The sequence below is a fragment of the Corvus cornix genome, chromosome 21, assembly GCF_000738735.6.
Source record: "Corvus cornix cornix isolate S_Up_H32 chromosome 21, ASM73873v5, whole genome shotgun sequence".
NCBI lineage: Eukaryota > Metazoa > Chordata > Aves > Passeriformes > Corvidae > Corvus > Corvus cornix.
Window position 1 is genome coordinate 4,787,725 of NC_046350.1, and position 16,199 is coordinate 4,803,923.

A 16,199-nucleotide genomic window follows, 5' to 3' on the forward strand; every position below is an offset into this window, starting at 1 on the left:
TGGGGGTTCTTCCCCCTTCTCTCCTGACCCTTCAGCCCAATCCATGGCAGGATGTGAGGGGATTGCTGCAGGTTTCACCAGCAAAACCCACAGTGTTTTCACCCCACACGTCAGAGCTCTGACCCTGCCCAGAATCCAGCATTTTTCCAGGATTGCAGATCAAAAAGCAGACGGCTTCAGTGCAGGGATTCCTGGAATCATCTTTTGTTAGGGCTGATCGTTAATCAGGGGTGATGAGACTTTCCTGCGAGGCCGTTCTGCAAGGAGCACGGAAGCTGGAGCCTGAGCCATGCCATGGATCCTGCAGTATCCCAAATCCTTCTGGAGGATGCCAGCAGGAATGCAAAGACCCTTTTGCCCCCATGATAGACCAGAATAAGGCACACAAGGGGTCACAAACCCAAAGTGTTTTAATTTCTGGTTGTGAACGATCCAGACGTGGGAGGAACTCCAACAGTGACCTCATGGAAATGTCTGGTGCCAGAGGAACACTTGGCCAGGCTTTGGAGGGAATTTTTCTCGTCTCCAGAATGTTCATGGGGTTTTTCTGAACAGCCACATCCAGCAGGGCTGACAGGGAGATGCTGCATCTGTTTTGGCACAGCCGCTGCCCTGGGGTGCAACTCCATCATCCATGGATGGTTTTCCTCTCTCCTTCCAGGCTTTCCTGGGATAAAAAAGGGGACTTGCTGGCCTCCAGTTTTCCCCACTAATGACTATTAGTGGGAATCTGCCAGTTCCTGTGGAATGGCTCAGCACGAACATGGCTTTGCTGCTTCCTGGTGGAAATGAGGGAATTCTGCTGCTGCAGCATTTGTACGCCAAGAAATTTCCACCTGCTTTTTCCCAGCTCACAGGGCACAACAAACCCTGTCCCCCATCACTGCTGTCTCGATGAGACAACCCCAAAATCTCACCACACCTTTACCAGCCACATTGGTGTGGCTAAAATCATGGCAAGGAGCAGCAAGATCTTAAATGATCAAAGCAAACACCAAAAAGCCCCGTGAACAAAGGGCCCTTCATCAAGGAACCGAGCAGCTGAGGTGAGTTCCACCCCCAGGACCTGTGCAATCCCAAGGAAAGCTGATTTTCCAAGTGCTGACAGGAATTGTCTGGCCCAGGTAAGCGGAGCCACGCCCAGGTAGTGAGAACAAACCAGAAGAATAACAGAGTTATTCACACCCTTATTCAGCTGAGTGACATCTTCAATTGCAGAATTTAAACATTGGTTTTCTGTCTTCCCCCTGCTCCCTCTGTTCCTGTGGGATATGGAGTATGGAATCATGGATAAGCAGGAAATCAGGGGTTTGAATGAGCCCTCTCTCTGTCACCTGGACTAAAATGCTCTGGTTCTCTGAAGCACTGACTGGTTTCTTCTCTGTGCTTCATTTTCCTGTGGATTTCTGAGTATCTGGAGGGTTGTGACTCGAAGGAGTATCCCAAGCAGAGTGGATTTCCTGGTGCATCCAGCTGAGGCTGGGTCGGACTCCACAGCAAACGAAACGTGTCCGGCAGCAGGTGAAGGGCAGCTGGTGCCTGCTTGAGAGAAAAGTGCTCTTTGTCACAGCATCTGTCCCCAAAGCTGACACAATCCCAGCCTCCCTCTCCAGGGGTCGAGACCTCTGAGGGTAAAGGCAGCAAGAGAGAGGGCAGCCAGCTCCAAGAAGAAACAGGAACTCTCCACAAGCAGTTTGGTTGGATTTCTTCCCTCCTTCCCACGCCCTGGTGGGGTAAAGCCCAAGCTCCTGGCAGGAGAGCCAGGCCCTGCACAGCTGAGCTCGTTAAGGGCAAGGATGGGGATGAGGAGTTTTGTTTGCCAGATGGATTCAGCAAACACTTGTTCCTCTCAAACACTGAGTGGGAGCAGAGGGGCTCTGTTTGCACCTCAGCAGCAGCTGGTGGAGGGAGGCTGAGGGATCCAGGATGGCCGAAGAGGTGGGACTCTAAATGTGAGGGTCAGCACAGCTAAAATAGACACCAAAAGGCCAAAAGGCAAATCTTTCCCAAATGTGCTGAGCAGAGCCTTAGCCTCAGCATCACAACAGGAGCTGAAACAGCCCTGACTGCTGAGGGTAAGCTGGTGAAGGACTTTTCAGGGACAAAGCAGATATTCCGGGCTTTCAGCAGCGAGAAATCTGGAGGAAGTCTGCTCCCCTGGTTTCTAATTTTACTTCTGTTCATCTGTGTAGGGTCTAGGGCTTGGTTTCCTCAGCTCTCTCCTGAGTGCTTGGGAAACAATGGAGGAGGCACGAGTGGGGCTGGCAGCACCTGAAAGCAGAGAGCAAACCAGACAGCACCCCTGGCTTGTCTGAGAGCTTTTGGCTTTGCTTCTTGTCTCTTCCCGAGGTTCACGCAAACCATTGAAAGCCAGGTCCAGCCCTGCACATCCTGTCTGCTTTTCCCCTCTGGAGGATTGCCCAGCGTGTCTCAGGGGGCAGCAGCACGCCAGCATCTCCTGCTGTGACCCAGCTGTCCTTGCCAGAGTGGCCTGGTTGACCTTGGTGATGCTGAACCCACCAGAGGAACAAATTGCTTCGTGCGGAGATGTCCTGTCTCCCAAAGCACCCCAGAGTCAGGAGGGCAGAACAATCTCCAGCTCCTAAAAGGGCTCGGAACAGCTTTCCAGCTTCCCCTTAGATACCCAGAGTGATAACTTGTGCCAGCAGGTCTGGTCAAAGCCCCAGACAAGAATATGCTGAAAGACAGGAAAAGAAAAGGACAATTCTGCTTCCCCCTTCCTCCTCCCCAAATGTCTGTGGCGAGGAGTCCCTTCAGAGGCCATCACCTCTCCGTGCCTGTGGGGAAATCCTCAAGAGCCTTTAATTGCATCCTGCTCTGCCCCACGCCCTGGAGCTGCCGGGGATTTGCTCAGGGCTCAGTAGCAGCAGCGGCTTTGCTGAGCAGCAGATCCCCAGTGCAGATCGCTTCCCTGGGACACCGCCGCAGCCAACTGCATCCCTGTCCTCTCCTGCTGACAAGGGACTCGGAGCCAGCTCCCCTCACACCCTTGGCCACCTGCCCTGGCTGTTCCCACGCCGCACTTTCTCCTGGCACTTCTCACCCCGTTATCCAAACCCATCGTCCTCAGGGCGGTGGGAATGAGCTGATCTTTACAGCTCCAAACCATCCTGTGATTCCTCAGGCATGTTCTTCCTCTGTTGGAGAGGGACGAGGAAGGTGCAGGGGCTGGGAATTGTGGTTGTGCCCTTGTGCTGCTCGCCGTGAGCTGCCAGGATGGGCAGAGCAGTCACACACGGTGTTATTGGCATTGCAACCCTTAGAAAGCTGTTGCCAAAAGAGGAATTTCAGCCCCTCGGTTTGTTCACTGCTCTGCTGAGGAGCAGGAGCAGAACAGAACTTTCAGGAATTAACCCTCCTGTTGCTCCCCACGCTGCCGCTGCCAAGGGGTTACAGAGCCAGCACCTCTGGAAAATGCTCTGGCAGCTGCAGGCAGCTCCCTAAAAGCTCACCAGCGGGCACAGCTCCAAGCTGGGATGCTCTCTAAGGGCCAGTGTCCCTTCCGGTAACTCCCAGTCACCCTCCTGAACGCAGGAATACCCTGAGGAAAACACCTTTATGCTCCTCCTCGCAGCTGCCTCAGGAGAGAGGAGTCCACAGGTCTGGTTTTTGGGAAGGAACCTAAGGCCAGGTGCCCAGCGAGGCGGCATTCCTGGAGCACAGCTCGGGAGTGTCCCTTGTCCCCCCCTCGCTGTCCTGTGTCACAGGCACTCGTGTCTCTGCCGTGTGGCCAGGGAGGAGCTGCCTGGGAAAGCTGGCGCGGATTTAAATGCTCCTGGCAGCCACGGGCACCCACGCGCAGCCTGGGCTGGTGTGGCACACCAGGGGCTGTGCCGGTGCCCACCCAGCGTTCCCAGGAGCTCAGGCGCTGGCAGGGAGCAGGAATGCGAGGCACGGCCGGGACAGCGGCACAGCCCCGGAGCAACGTGGGCAACTCCCAGCTCTTCTCTGGGAAAGCGGCTCTTTTGTTGGGCTGATAATTGTCCCTGTGTTTTCCCCCTGGGGAATGGGGCGTAGATCCTTCCCTTCCCTTGGGCTGCCATGGCACAGCTCGGGAGCGCTGCCCAGCCTGGCTTGGCCTGCCCTGGCACTGCTCTGTCACAGGGGATGGTGGCAGTCCCCAGTCCCCCGGGCACTGCTCTGTCACAGGGGATGGTGGCAGCCCCCAGTCCCCCTGGCACTGCTCTGTCACAGGGGATGGTGGCAGTCCCCAGCCATCCCGCTGCCACGCGCAGGCACCGGGATCATTCCCAGCAGCAGCTCGGCGCTGTGGGAGCCGTGTCCCTGTCCAGCTGCAGGAGGTGGCTGGGGTCAGCTCAGGGAAAGCAGTGGCAGCCGCTTTGGGAGGTGACTGCTGGCACTGACAGAAGATCCCTGCCTTGTGCCAGGACACACGGATCCCCCGGAGTTTCCTTTTGGGAAACAACGCTGTGTTTTTCATCATGGGATCACTCCAGCACATACTCCCTCCCACTTGGCATTTTTCAGCCCTCAGCAGCTAAATAGGATCAGATCTGGCCAAAAATCCGGGGAGAAACGCTGTTAACCACCAATGGCCCTGCTCAGGCAGAAGGATCCATCCCAGAATCCATGCCCAGGTGCGTGGTTGGGAGGGATCCTGCAGGATGGATGCCCCAGATGTCCCAGGCTCAGCCCCACAGCCCCATCTCGAGGCCTGGGCACAGCAGGAGCAGCTGCTCCTCCGGGCACAGGAGCAGCTCCATCAGGAATTTGTGAACAATACATGGAATTCGGGGAAATTCCAGCCCGGAGGGTGACAGCTAAAGGGGGACCGAGCCCACCGTGAGTGCCCCAGCCCTGTTCCAGGAGAGGACTCCCAGGGCACTTTGTGACCCATCCTGCAGCCCCTTAGGAGGATCAGCTGAGAGAAGGGGCCCTTGCAGGCACTCCCAGATTATTCTTTCTTTAATCACTTCCATCCATTCTAACCCAGTTCTCCAGCAGAGCTGGAAACAATCACCAGTGACCAGTTAGAGAGGGGAGGGAGGGCAGGAGAAGCTTCCCTGAAGACAGTCAAGTTTCAGTGAAGCAACAGAAATGGAGAGAGCACAAGGAACTGTCCAGAACACGTCACTGGGGGTATATTACCATATTATATTACCATGCAAATCCTGCCAATTTAACTGGAGAGTTATCCACAGAAAATGAAGCACTTGGAATATTAAACTGCCCGGGAGGAGATGGGGAGCAGCACATCCTCTCATGGTATGTGCAGCAGGTTCCAGCTTCCTCTCCACTGGCCTCCCTCAGAGGAGGAATGCAGCATCCTTCCAATAAATTCTGTGTTGTCCTTGGCTCTAGAAGACGATCTTCCCCATCTCAGCTCAGCCTGACAGATGGTTTGTGTTTGCACCACCCCCAGCTGAGCGTTCCAAGAACTGAAGGCATCTGATAACCACCAAGGCATCTTCCTGTGGCTTCACCTGGACCGTGCAGTGATGGCAGGGAAGCACAAATAATAAACACGTCCCTGGCCAAAGGAAATGTATTTTGGTGTCTTCTGAGGTGCCTCAGAACCAGGTCAGTGCCGTGGCTCTGAGCATGGAGATGTTGCAGGGAAATTAAATCCATACATGGTTAAACTTTAAAAAAAAACCCAGTTAAAATACACTTCTTTCTGTCCTCCCTGCTGTGCCCTGGGCTCTGGGCTGGTTTGGGAGCCGCCAGAACAAAGCCCTGCCTGTGGGAATGAGGAGGAGGCAGAGGCAGGGATCCCCCACATCTGTGGGCACAGTCCCTGCCTGGCACATGGGCCCTGCAGGCTGGCACAGCTGCCTCGGATCTGAGCCAAGGCTCAGGATATGGCTCTGTGCTCTCCACAGGAAATTTAGGATCAAGCCAGCTTCACCTCAGAGCTACAGCCCTCCTGGGAATGCCTTGTTGGGGCTCTGCCCGTGCCAGGACACCCTGAGGTGCTGCCTGAGCTGTCTGTTCTGCTGCTGACATTTCAGGTAAATTCATTTCCCCTTTGTTATTAAAATTCTCTGTAAAGTGAACTACCAAATTAAATACATTTTTGCTTTATTGGGGAGGCTGTAGCAAATAACTCTGGGTTTCTTTGCAGGGACAGCAGCAGGGCTGGTTCATTACAATACTGGCAGCCCAGGCTGGCTGAAGAATGCTTTCCTTGTAAAAGCAGCTGGATTAGACAACAGGTGAGCAAAAGGAACAGCAGCTCCTATCAAATATCTGTACCCAGCGAGCAGACACTGCCCTCAGGCAAAACCTTGTTATCCTGAGAGATCTCCCTTGCCTGGAACAGAATTTTCTTGTTTTTCTTCAGTCTTGTCAGAAAATGTCAACTCTTTTTCCTCCTTTTTTTTTTCCCCCAGTTCACTTTCCCCTGTAGCCACCCCTGGTTATTCCTCTGGGTGGTATCAGGGCCCGGCAGGGCAAGTAGCTGGAAAAACCAATCCTCAGGAAGAAAACAGAAGTTACATTTTACCTTACAGTGCTACAGAGCGTGGAACAAGGGGTGGTGCTGCTGCAGCCAGGGCTTTGCGACAGAACAAACTCCTCCAGGGGGGATTTGGCAGGAACTTTATTTCTACAGAAAACTGGGAATGGTTCCTAATGAAAACTGGGGACACAGGGCGACAGCATCCAGCGACGAGCAGCACACAGACAGGAACAACACCAACAAACACCACCAGAGAGCATTGGGAAGGACAAAGCTGCCACACCCTCCCCACACCTGTCCCACGCTGTGCTTTCACTCTGTGGCAGTTTTTGGGATAAATCAGAAGCTGACCTGGCTGAGCAGCAGTGGCAGAGCCGCGGCAGGGCTGAGGATGAGGGACAGGGAGGTGCTGCAGGGTCACACCCAGGCCTTGAGCTGGGTGTTGCAGCCCCTGGCACAGCACGGAGCCCCCTCCCCAGGGTGGCACCAGCGGCCCCCCTTGTAGACAGCCAGGCTGTAGGGCTGGAAGCACATGAGCAGCCGCAGGCGCCGTGCCAGGCTGCAGTAGATGGCCATGGCCACCACCAGCAGCGGGGACATGATGACAAAGCCCAGGATGATGAGGGCAGAGGAGCTGTTGTCGTCCAAGATGCTCTTGCAGTAGCGGGCAGAGGAGTGCAGCACCTGTGGGGAGAGCGAGGCAGAGCCAGGGTCATTAAATTGGAAAAGAGCTCCGAGAGTCCCACATTAACCTGCACCATGTCACTGGCCTGGTGGTGACAGCAGTGGCCAAAATACCCTTGTGTTTCCAGTGCTTTCATGGAAAAAGACACCTCTTCCCTCTCCCAGAGGTGAGCTCAGCAACCTTCAGGTAGACTCTGTGGCTGATATCACATCTCGATCCAGCTTTCAATTATCCCAGGAGCCGTGTGAGACAAGAGCACCGCACACTGCTCCTGGAGCAGGAAACACTCATCTTTATTAAATCATCCAATAGCATTGGATAGGCACAAACCAAATCTAAAGGCCTCCTGGTGCTACACTGGGAATTACAAAATGAAAATGTTGCTAACAAAATCAATAAAACCACAGAAATCTGTTCGATTCTGCAGACGGAGGTTGGTCATTCCATGGCTGGAGACCCTCCAGACCCCTTTGTGTTCTGTTCTCTGTGTGCACTCATTTCTGCCTGAAAAACCTGCCAGGAGAGACCACTTGCAAAGAAAACCTCGCTGGGCCTGGCTGAGTGGTGTTTAAAGCCTTCCTTTGGTGCTGGCAGCAGCAGAGATGAGCTGAGCACTCCGTTGTTCTGCACTAACAAATACTGCAGGCAGCCCCCATGTCCCCAGACTTTATTCTTTTTCCTTATTCTTTCAGCAGTAAAAGAAACACAACCCATCATCCTAAAAACCAACAATAAATCCGTCTAATGGACCTGCAGTGCAGAAATCGGCCTCTGGCTGCTGGGGAGGCACTGAAAAGCCATGGCCCAAAAGCAGGGACTGCTCTGGTGAAGCCACAATCCCTTGCTATGATTGCATTAAAGGAAATTCTGTGTTAAAAGACTCCTCACAGCTTCCAGCAACACAGGGGCTTTCACTTCTGGTCCACTTGGCTGCACTCAAAACCATTTTGCATCTCCTCAAAGCCTCTGACTGTGCATGCAAAGGAGAACTTGAGGTTTCCCAAGGTGAGGGAAGCTGGAACGGGCAGTTCTGGGAGGCTTTTTCTCATTTTCAGTCCAGTTTGCAGTGCCTGTTTATGAACTTATGAAACAGGCACATTGAGCTGCTCCAACAGCCCGTGCCTGCAAGGAAAACAGGGAACTGCTTTTTCACAGCCACAATTAGTCAAGCGATCCCAAAAATGTTTAAAGGAATCTACCAAGAAGAGATTGGTAAGCAAGGAAATAATGCAGTGCAGAGGACACAAACAGAGCCTGGATGGACAAAGGAGGCTCATTTTGGTGTGAGGAATGCACAGAATGTTTGGGAACAGGAATGTTAGATTGGCATGAGAAGGGGATTATATATCCTGTCAGACTTTACTAATCCTATCATTAGGCAGATCCTAATGGATATTAAACTTACTTAAACAGAAAGCAGCAAACCCTCACAGAGCCCAGGCAGGACTGTGAGCTCTGGAGTTCAGGTTGGCAGCTCTCAGTGTCAGAAATCCCAGGGAAGAGAGAAATATTGTGAAATGCAAATGCAAACAGCAGCTCCATCACGGCACGGAGTGTGCTCACCTCACCTGGCACCTCTGCTTGGCACCTCCATGGGGACACAACTTTATTGCCCAATTCCCCACAACACCTGTCCTTGTCAGCCCAGACCATTCACACAGGGAAAAATCTGTTTCCTTAGGGAAACAAAGCCAAAGCTTGGGGAGTCCTGCCTGGCCTTTGGGGTCACTGCTCAAAGGAACCCTCAGGTGTGGCCCTGCAGCCACAGGGAGCGAGGCACTTACCTGGGAGTGGCACTGGAAGCCAAAGTAAACCACCACAATGGTAGGAAGCAGCACAATGGTGAAAATAACAAACATCAGGAGCAAGTTAAGGAGAAAGACCAGGGAGTTCATGGTTCCTATCACCAGGCTCCACGCCAGGCAGCACCAGGGGCTGCGCGGCTCCCTGGGAAGGAGCTGGTCATCCATGTCATACGGGGGGAGCCCAGGGATCATCCGAGACCTTTCCGAGAGGATTTCTGCTCCAAAGTCCTCAGGGTCCTGGCCAGACATTCTTCAAGGAGATGCACCAACCCACGCTCTTATCCAAAAGGGTTTCCTTGCTTTTGGTCTAACAGAGCTGGGAAGGAATTTGCAAAGGCTTCTTCTGCCTCTTCCACACGTGGCCAGGAGCCCTTAACCAGAGATCATCGTGGAGCAGGGAAGGAAAGGTCCCTTTGGGCCCGCTGCTTCCCCAGGACCTGCTCAGCACAGTTTGCTTCCTTCAGATGCTTTTCCAGCAGCGTCCCAGCCTCAGTCCCAAAGCAGATCAGGCTGCTGGAAGTTTGGCAGTAGCTTTTATTTTGGTTTAGAATCCAGAGTCCTACTGAATTGGTTGTTGTTTTTCCTAGGATTACGATCCCAAGAGGTCCCAAAGGGTTGCTGTGGCAGCTGGGATGGGCTGCTCAGGGACTTTAGTATCCCACTCCACCTTTGAGCTCAGCTGGGCGTTCAGGATATCAGGCTTAGGCACTCACAGGCAGTTCCTTGTCTTCACCTTTCCATGCTCTTCACCTTGTACCCAAGCAAATATTCCTGCTCAAGGCTCATCCAAACGAGGTGAGCAGTGAGGATAAAGAGCAGGAGCTGTTTCCCCTCTCTCTGGAGTCCTCGCCCTCACCGTGCAGCAGAGATGGGAGCAGTGTGTGGTGGTGTCACTGCTCTCAGCTGCAGTCACAGCCACTCAGACCCAGCAGTGTCGTCCCTTCTGAGGCAGCTCAGCTTTGCAACACTGCTCTGCTTACAGAACAGCCTCAGAGCTGCTCTCTGTGCTGGCCAATCCTTCACATCTGTCTCCCCACGGATGGGATTTAACACACAGCACCCAAGAGCCACGCTCGAGCCATCCATCCCCAGGTCAAGATGGTCCCTCTCCAACTTTAATTATTCTGAGTCAGTTTCTAAAATTCCTCTCTGGATTTAAACAAACAAACCAAAAGCAACCTTAGAGAAATTGATAATAATCACTGTATTCCTCAGAAATCATCCGTGCTCTGCAGTCATCTGTTCCTGTTTGCAGAATGTATTGAAATTGTTGTAGTGAAGGCACAGCAATTACCAATGATTTCATCTGCCTCATATGATCAATATTATTTAAGAATTTCAGTGACGTCTCCATGCCTGTGTAGCCTCTAAGATACAGTCACAGTAATAAGAGAGAGATATTAAAAAATACAGAGAGAAACAACCTTTAAAACAGACAGCAGAGTGTGACAAGTCCATTTTCATCATCTTCCTTCCCTGCACTCTTGGGCTGGATGGCTCCCAGGGGAGTTTGCAGGGCAGCAACCTCCACTCAAGCTGCAAAATGTGAAATCTCTTCTCAGATCTGTCCAGACATCCCGAGGGAAATAACTACTGGATCCATCCTGTTTTCAGGCCAGAGACAGTGTTAATAATAAAGTCTGAATCTGTGCAGGAAACCATAAACGTGACAAGTGGCAGGGAGCTCAGTGTTTACTCTGCCTGTCTAAATTCTGTTTAGATTTAAAGACATAATATTTTTCAAGCTTGATTTATGGGGAAAAAAAGGATGAGTCACACAAACAGAAAGAACCCAACCCAAAACTACAGGAAGAGAAATCAATTTTAGGCTTAAACCTTGGAAAGATGAACTCGGTGCTGGGCAACTAAAAATCCTACAGCTGGTTTTACCATCTGCTGGTGATGGCACAGGGGTGTGGTGAAACACAACTCAAGTATTCCAAAAAGTGATTCAGTGAAGCTTTGCTAAATCCAGTGAGACTTTCCAAAGTTCTTTTGCTATAATGAAAATGTATTTTAACCTGTGGGAGGGCTGAAAATTGCCTTCTGTAAATTTATTTTCCACACATTCTACTGATTCTTGTAATAACCAAATGAACTTTGTGTCAGACGAACCTCAGGGATACAAAGAAAGATTCTCTAATTCTGTGAAATTTCCACATTCTTAACAAGTGCTTGCCCAGAAGTGGGAAAGATCTTGATGATGGAGCAGTTTATAACAGGAGCATCATTGCTTTGAGATGCTGGAACCGGTGATGATTAAAGGGCAGCAGACAAACCCATCAGTTCTCTGACGCAAGGACTGCTGCTCCCAAGGAATAATTTTCTGGCAGCACCATCTTGTGGTTTGCTGCAGTTCATAAATTTTCATTTTATGTCTCACATTCTCTAACCCTAACCCTTACAGGATGCTGCAAGGCTTGTTACCCACTATGGAATCCTTCCAACACCCCCATTTTTCTCACATTGGTGGTTTGAGCACTGCTGGGGATACACGGCCCAAAGTCTGCTCCAAATCCCTCACTGAGCTGTGGGAATGGACACTCCAAGCAGCCCAGCTCCATTTTACAGGGAATTTTGGCTGCAGCTCCGTGGTACAGCCCCACCACACCGTGTGTGGCTGCTCCCAGCTGAGCTGTAGGTTTGGGCTGCTTTGGGTCACACCTCATGCAGGTGATGATGGTCACTTGAGAGGGCTGGGATTGGGTAAAGGTTCTTTACCCAGAGGGTGAAGGTCTCTGGTGACCACTGACCTGAGGGAACGGCTGGAGCTGTGTCAGGGGAGGTTTAGGTTGGATTTTGGGAAAGGTTCTTCCCCCCAGAGGCTGCTGGGCACTGCCCAGGCTCCCCAGGGAATGGTCCCGGCCCCGAGGCTGCCAGAGCTCCAGGAGCGTTTGGACAGCGCTGCCAGGGATGCCCAGGGTGGGGCTGTTGGGGGGTCTGTGCAGGGCCAGGAGCTGCACTGGATGATCCTGTGGGTCCTTTCCAACTCAGGATATTCCATGATTCCATGGCTGTCCTCAGGCTGGGGAAGAGGATGCCCAGCACGGAGAAAAGCCACCGTGCTGCGGGAGAGGAGCCGGGGGAGGCGGAAAGGCTGGGGAAGAACCGAGAAAGGACAGGAGGAAGGGCCGGGAAAAGGGTTGGGGATAGGGGAAGAACTGGAGGAAGGGCTGGAGGCAGGTCCGGGAAGAATCAGGAAAAGGACCGGGGGATGAGCCGGGAAGGATCAGAGGAAGAACCGGGGGAAGGGCTGGAGGAAGGGCTGGAGGAAGGACCGGGAAGGCTCGGAGCAGGATCAGAAGAAGATTCGGGGGCAGGGCCGGGAAGATTCGGGAGAGGATCAGAGGAAGGCTCGGGGGCAGGATCACAGGAAGGCTCGGGGGCAGGATCAGAGGAAGGCTCGGGGCAGGATCAGAGGAAGATTCGGGGGAAGGCTCGGGGGCAGGATCACAGGAAGGCTCGGGCCCCGCCCCGGAAGGCTCGGGTGCCGCAGCCATGGTGGTGCTGAGCGCGGCGCGCTGGGTGCGCAGCCGGCTCTCGGACCGCTTCTGGAGGGTGCAGGAGGTGCTCAAGTACGCGCGGGTGAGTGCGAGGTCCCCGGGCCACCCCCGGCCCCAGCTCAGCCCCATCCCCGCATCCCCTTGTCCGCAGCCCGGCCCCGGCACTGCTTGTGCCCCTTGCCAGGGTCCCGGAGCTGCGGCTGCCCCATCCCTGGAATGTCCCGGGTTGGACGGGGCTTGGAGCAGCCGGGGACGGTGGAAGTGTCCCTGCCCGTGGCAGGGGGTGGCACTGGGGGGCCTTGAAGGTCCCTTTCCACCCAGACCGTTCCGCCATTCTCTGGTTGCCTCGTGCTATGAATTGATTGTATTTAATTAAGTACAGCGTGCTGGAGGCTGTGTTGATTGTGTTTTCTTCTTGAGTGTTTTTTGTTTGTTTGTTTTACTGGGAAAAAAAAATTAACCTTGTTCTCAAGTGCATTTTGAAAGGCGATTTCAGCTGAAGTTCAAGCTACTGTACCGAGGCTAGGGAAGAATATTTCTCAAGGATGTCCTAGGTAGTACATCTTGCTGTACTATTGAGATAGAAAACGTTGCAGGAAGTGAGAATATTTTGGTTTTGTAGCACCTAAGCTGCCCACAGTATCAGTTATTTCTGATGCAGCACTGGCTGCTTTTTTCCTGTGTCACATCAGATGGATGTAAGTAAACAAATTTCATTATTTTTTTCTGTTTGGGCAGCTCTTTGAGAAATCAGAGGCTCCTTCCCCAACCCTGTTCATATAGATGCAGCTGAGGGGAGCTCAGGAATGAGAATAAATATGTGAGCTCAGGGTTGGGTGAAAGCACTGACCATGATTTTGTGGCTGCCTTTCCCACAGAACCACAGCCCAAAGTTAGGCCTGGTTTTGCTTCTGCTGGACTGAGATCTTTCCCACTCCTCAGCTTCAGGTTTTCCATGATACAAACCGAGGAAAGAATATTTTTATTATGTGCCAACTGAAGGCTTGGGGGTGCTTGTGAAGGGTTCGGTGATCCTTGTCGTGGAGAGCTGTGAAATGCAGATAAGCTTCATTAGTGTTACTGAAAGGTTGGACGGCTTTAAATATAATTAAATAAGACCATCCTGGGGTTTTTTTCCAGCATTTTCGTGGCAGGAAGAACCGCTGCTACAGGCTGGCAGTGAGGAGCGTCCGCAGGGCTTTCGTGAGGTCCACCAAGGCCAGGAGGGAGAAGAAGAGATCCCTCAGAGCGGTAAGGAGCAAAATGTTGGGTGGAAACATCAAAATGGGAGCCAGGCAGAAGGGAAATAGCTGCTGCTTTTGCTGGGGGGTTTCCTGACACTGAACCGTGCCGTAAATCAAGTCCCTCCTGATGGGAGAGAATTTGCTGAAAGTCCTTGCAAGGAGTTTCAAAGATAAACCCAGACTTTTCCTTGAGTTTCAATGCTTCCAGATAGTTGTGTATTAAGTCTTATCAGAGGAACAGAGCCACCAGCGTGACCCAGGTACAGCACAGAGCACAGAAAAGCAGGAGTGAGCCTAATTATCAAGATTTACACAGCTTTTAAAGGTATTTTAACCAATAGTTACTAAAAACGTACATTATTTTCACTTTCCTACCAATTATTCAGTAACACGACTAGGAACTGCAGAATTCTTTATCCAGTCATTCCAAACTACTTTTACTGCAGAATATGGAGTAGTAGGAGAAGGAGAAGAAGGTTTAGAGAACAACAACAATCCTCCATTTTGATATTTTTTACTCTTCTCTATTTACTACAAAGAGAAGCCCAAAACCTCTAAATTTTTCACCCTGTGACAATCTTACATCGTAGTCTATCACCTAATTCACACCACTGTATTTTCTAGTTCTTGTCTGACTGTTGGTAATTTTTTCCAAGGTTTGAAGCTAAAATAGTGTTGTTCAGGGGGGTAAGAACCCTTAAAAACAGGCAGAGAAATAGTCTCGGCACTCTGGGTTCCTACATTTTCCCTCAAAGCCAGTGGGTGAAAAGTAGGAGTTTAAGGAAGCATTTTCCTGTGTCGTGTTCCTGTGGGTCCCTTCCAGCTCAGGATGTTCCATGATCCTATGAAAATGTTATATTTAGTAAGTGTGAGCAGACCAGCATGGCAAAAGGTTCACTTTTAAAGCATTTTTTCATGCAATATATTGATTTTTACGCCTTCAGCTCTGGATTACAAGGATTGGAGCAGCTTCCCTCGAGCATGGTTTGAAGTACCCAGCCTTCATAAGCAACCTGGTCAAGGTAAGGATGTGGCTTGGAGGATAATTACTCACTCATTAGAGTGATGAAAGGCCTGCTGCTTGTGAAAGCAGTTTCATCCACTTCAGGAACTAAGTTCTGCCCTAAACTTGTTTCTCTTCCCTGTATGGATTATCCCCTGTTATCCTGGTGAACATGGTGGCTCTGTCCCTTGTTCTGTCCCCAAAACTTTAATTCAGTATCTTAAGAATGAGACTTCTAAAATGCTTTTTTTTGTGGGCATTCAGTGACAGCTGCTTTTTCTTTTACTGTGAGAAATTTAAAAATACAAAGCTTGGATTAGCAAAAAAAACCCCCAAAACCTAAGAAATCACTATTCTTTTCACTACTTGATGATTTATTGAGCATGGAGAGTGCAGAGACTTAGTGCCATTGTCCCTGGTTTTAAAACATGCTGGGAATTTGTTTCAATTTGTTGATTCTGTTTTCATTTGTTTGAGCTGAAACAAATGCCATGGATTAACCTGGAACACGTGGCCTTGAGCAAAATAAAGAGATTCTTCTTTGGTTCTTGGTTTCTACCAGAAAAACTTAGAGAAAGCCAGTAAATAATTTTTATACAATGCATTAATGAGACATCCATGGCCAGGGAGTGCCTGACAGTCTTTAACAGCTCCAAATTGTAGAGGGTAGAAAAAAGTTAATCTGCTTTAAGACCTCAGGTCTTAAGCCTTAAGAGTCTTTGATGATACTTAATGAAGAGTGTTTATATAAACAGTAATGAGCGTTCATTATATTTAATAAAGAGTGATTAAGCATTACAGTGTTGTTCCTAAAAATTGCAACAACACCAACTATTTTTCTTGCCTTTAGTCCCAGGTGGAGCTGAACAGGAAAGTTCTGGCTGACTTGGCTATTTATGAGCCAAAGACATTCAAGTCCCTGGCTGCTTTAGCCCAGAGGAGGAGACAGGAAGGGTTCCTGGCTGCCCTGGGAGATGGAAAAGAACCAGAGGGGATATTTTCACGTATTGTGCACCACCACCATTGATATCAGAGTCTGTATATACGTGTTGTTGGAAGCAGGGATTTGATTGTGAAGCAAACCTGCTGTGGGACTGCTGCTAAACTGGAAAACGTGGAACAAATCCTCCAAGGATGGTGTGGGTGTGAAACTTCTCCTTGGTGGCTTTTTCCCTGTGTTGTTGTCACTGAAAGCTGTTAAATTAAAAGCACACTTCAAGGTTGGCGGTCAGGACATAGAGTGACTTAATAAAGATATTTTTTTGGTAACTGCTACTAGAAAAAAAACACAATATGCGTGGTGAATTCTGGCACCGAATGGGGAAAATGCAGCTGGGTTGGGGAGGGAGATGTTGACCCTCACACGTGGACCCTGGTTGTTAAGGACACACATAGTTTCTATTTTTAAGCACTTAATAAAGACATTTTTATTGATAACTGCTATGGGGAAACAATTTGTGTTAATTTTGGCACTCCATACAGCCCGGGGATGGAGGGAAGGCAGGATATCAACCTTC

General features: G+C 50.8%; 2 protein-coding genes across 2 annotated transcripts; one reads left to right on the top strand and one right to left on the bottom strand.

Annotated features, from left to right (window-relative positions):
* Window positions 1–6,051: 6,051 nt before the first annotated feature.
* Window positions 6,052–9,970, bottom strand: TMEM88B (transmembrane protein 88B). Its single transcript, XM_010405882.3, has 2 exons — window positions 8,912–9,970; window positions 6,052–7,126 (listed from the first exon to the last, which is right to left on the bottom strand). The coding sequence occupies exons 1-2, from the start codon at window positions 9,179–9,181 to the stop codon at window positions 6,860–6,862; spliced, it is 537 nt and encodes a 178-aa protein (XP_010404184.2). The 5' UTR covers window positions 9,182–9,970; the 3' UTR covers window positions 6,052–6,859.
* A 2,381-nt stretch (window positions 9,971–12,351) lies between these two features.
* Window positions 12,352–16,123, top strand: MRPL20 (mitochondrial ribosomal protein L20). The gene is made up of 4 exons (XM_039564111.1): window positions 12,352–12,517; window positions 13,576–13,686; window positions 14,624–14,701; window positions 15,533–16,123. The coding sequence occupies exons 1-4, from the start codon at window positions 12,431–12,433 to the stop codon at window positions 15,707–15,709; spliced, it is 453 nt and encodes a 150-aa protein (XP_039420045.1). The 5' UTR covers window positions 12,352–12,430; the 3' UTR covers window positions 15,710–16,123.
* The last annotated feature ends 76 nt before the right edge of the window (window positions 16,124–16,199 follow it).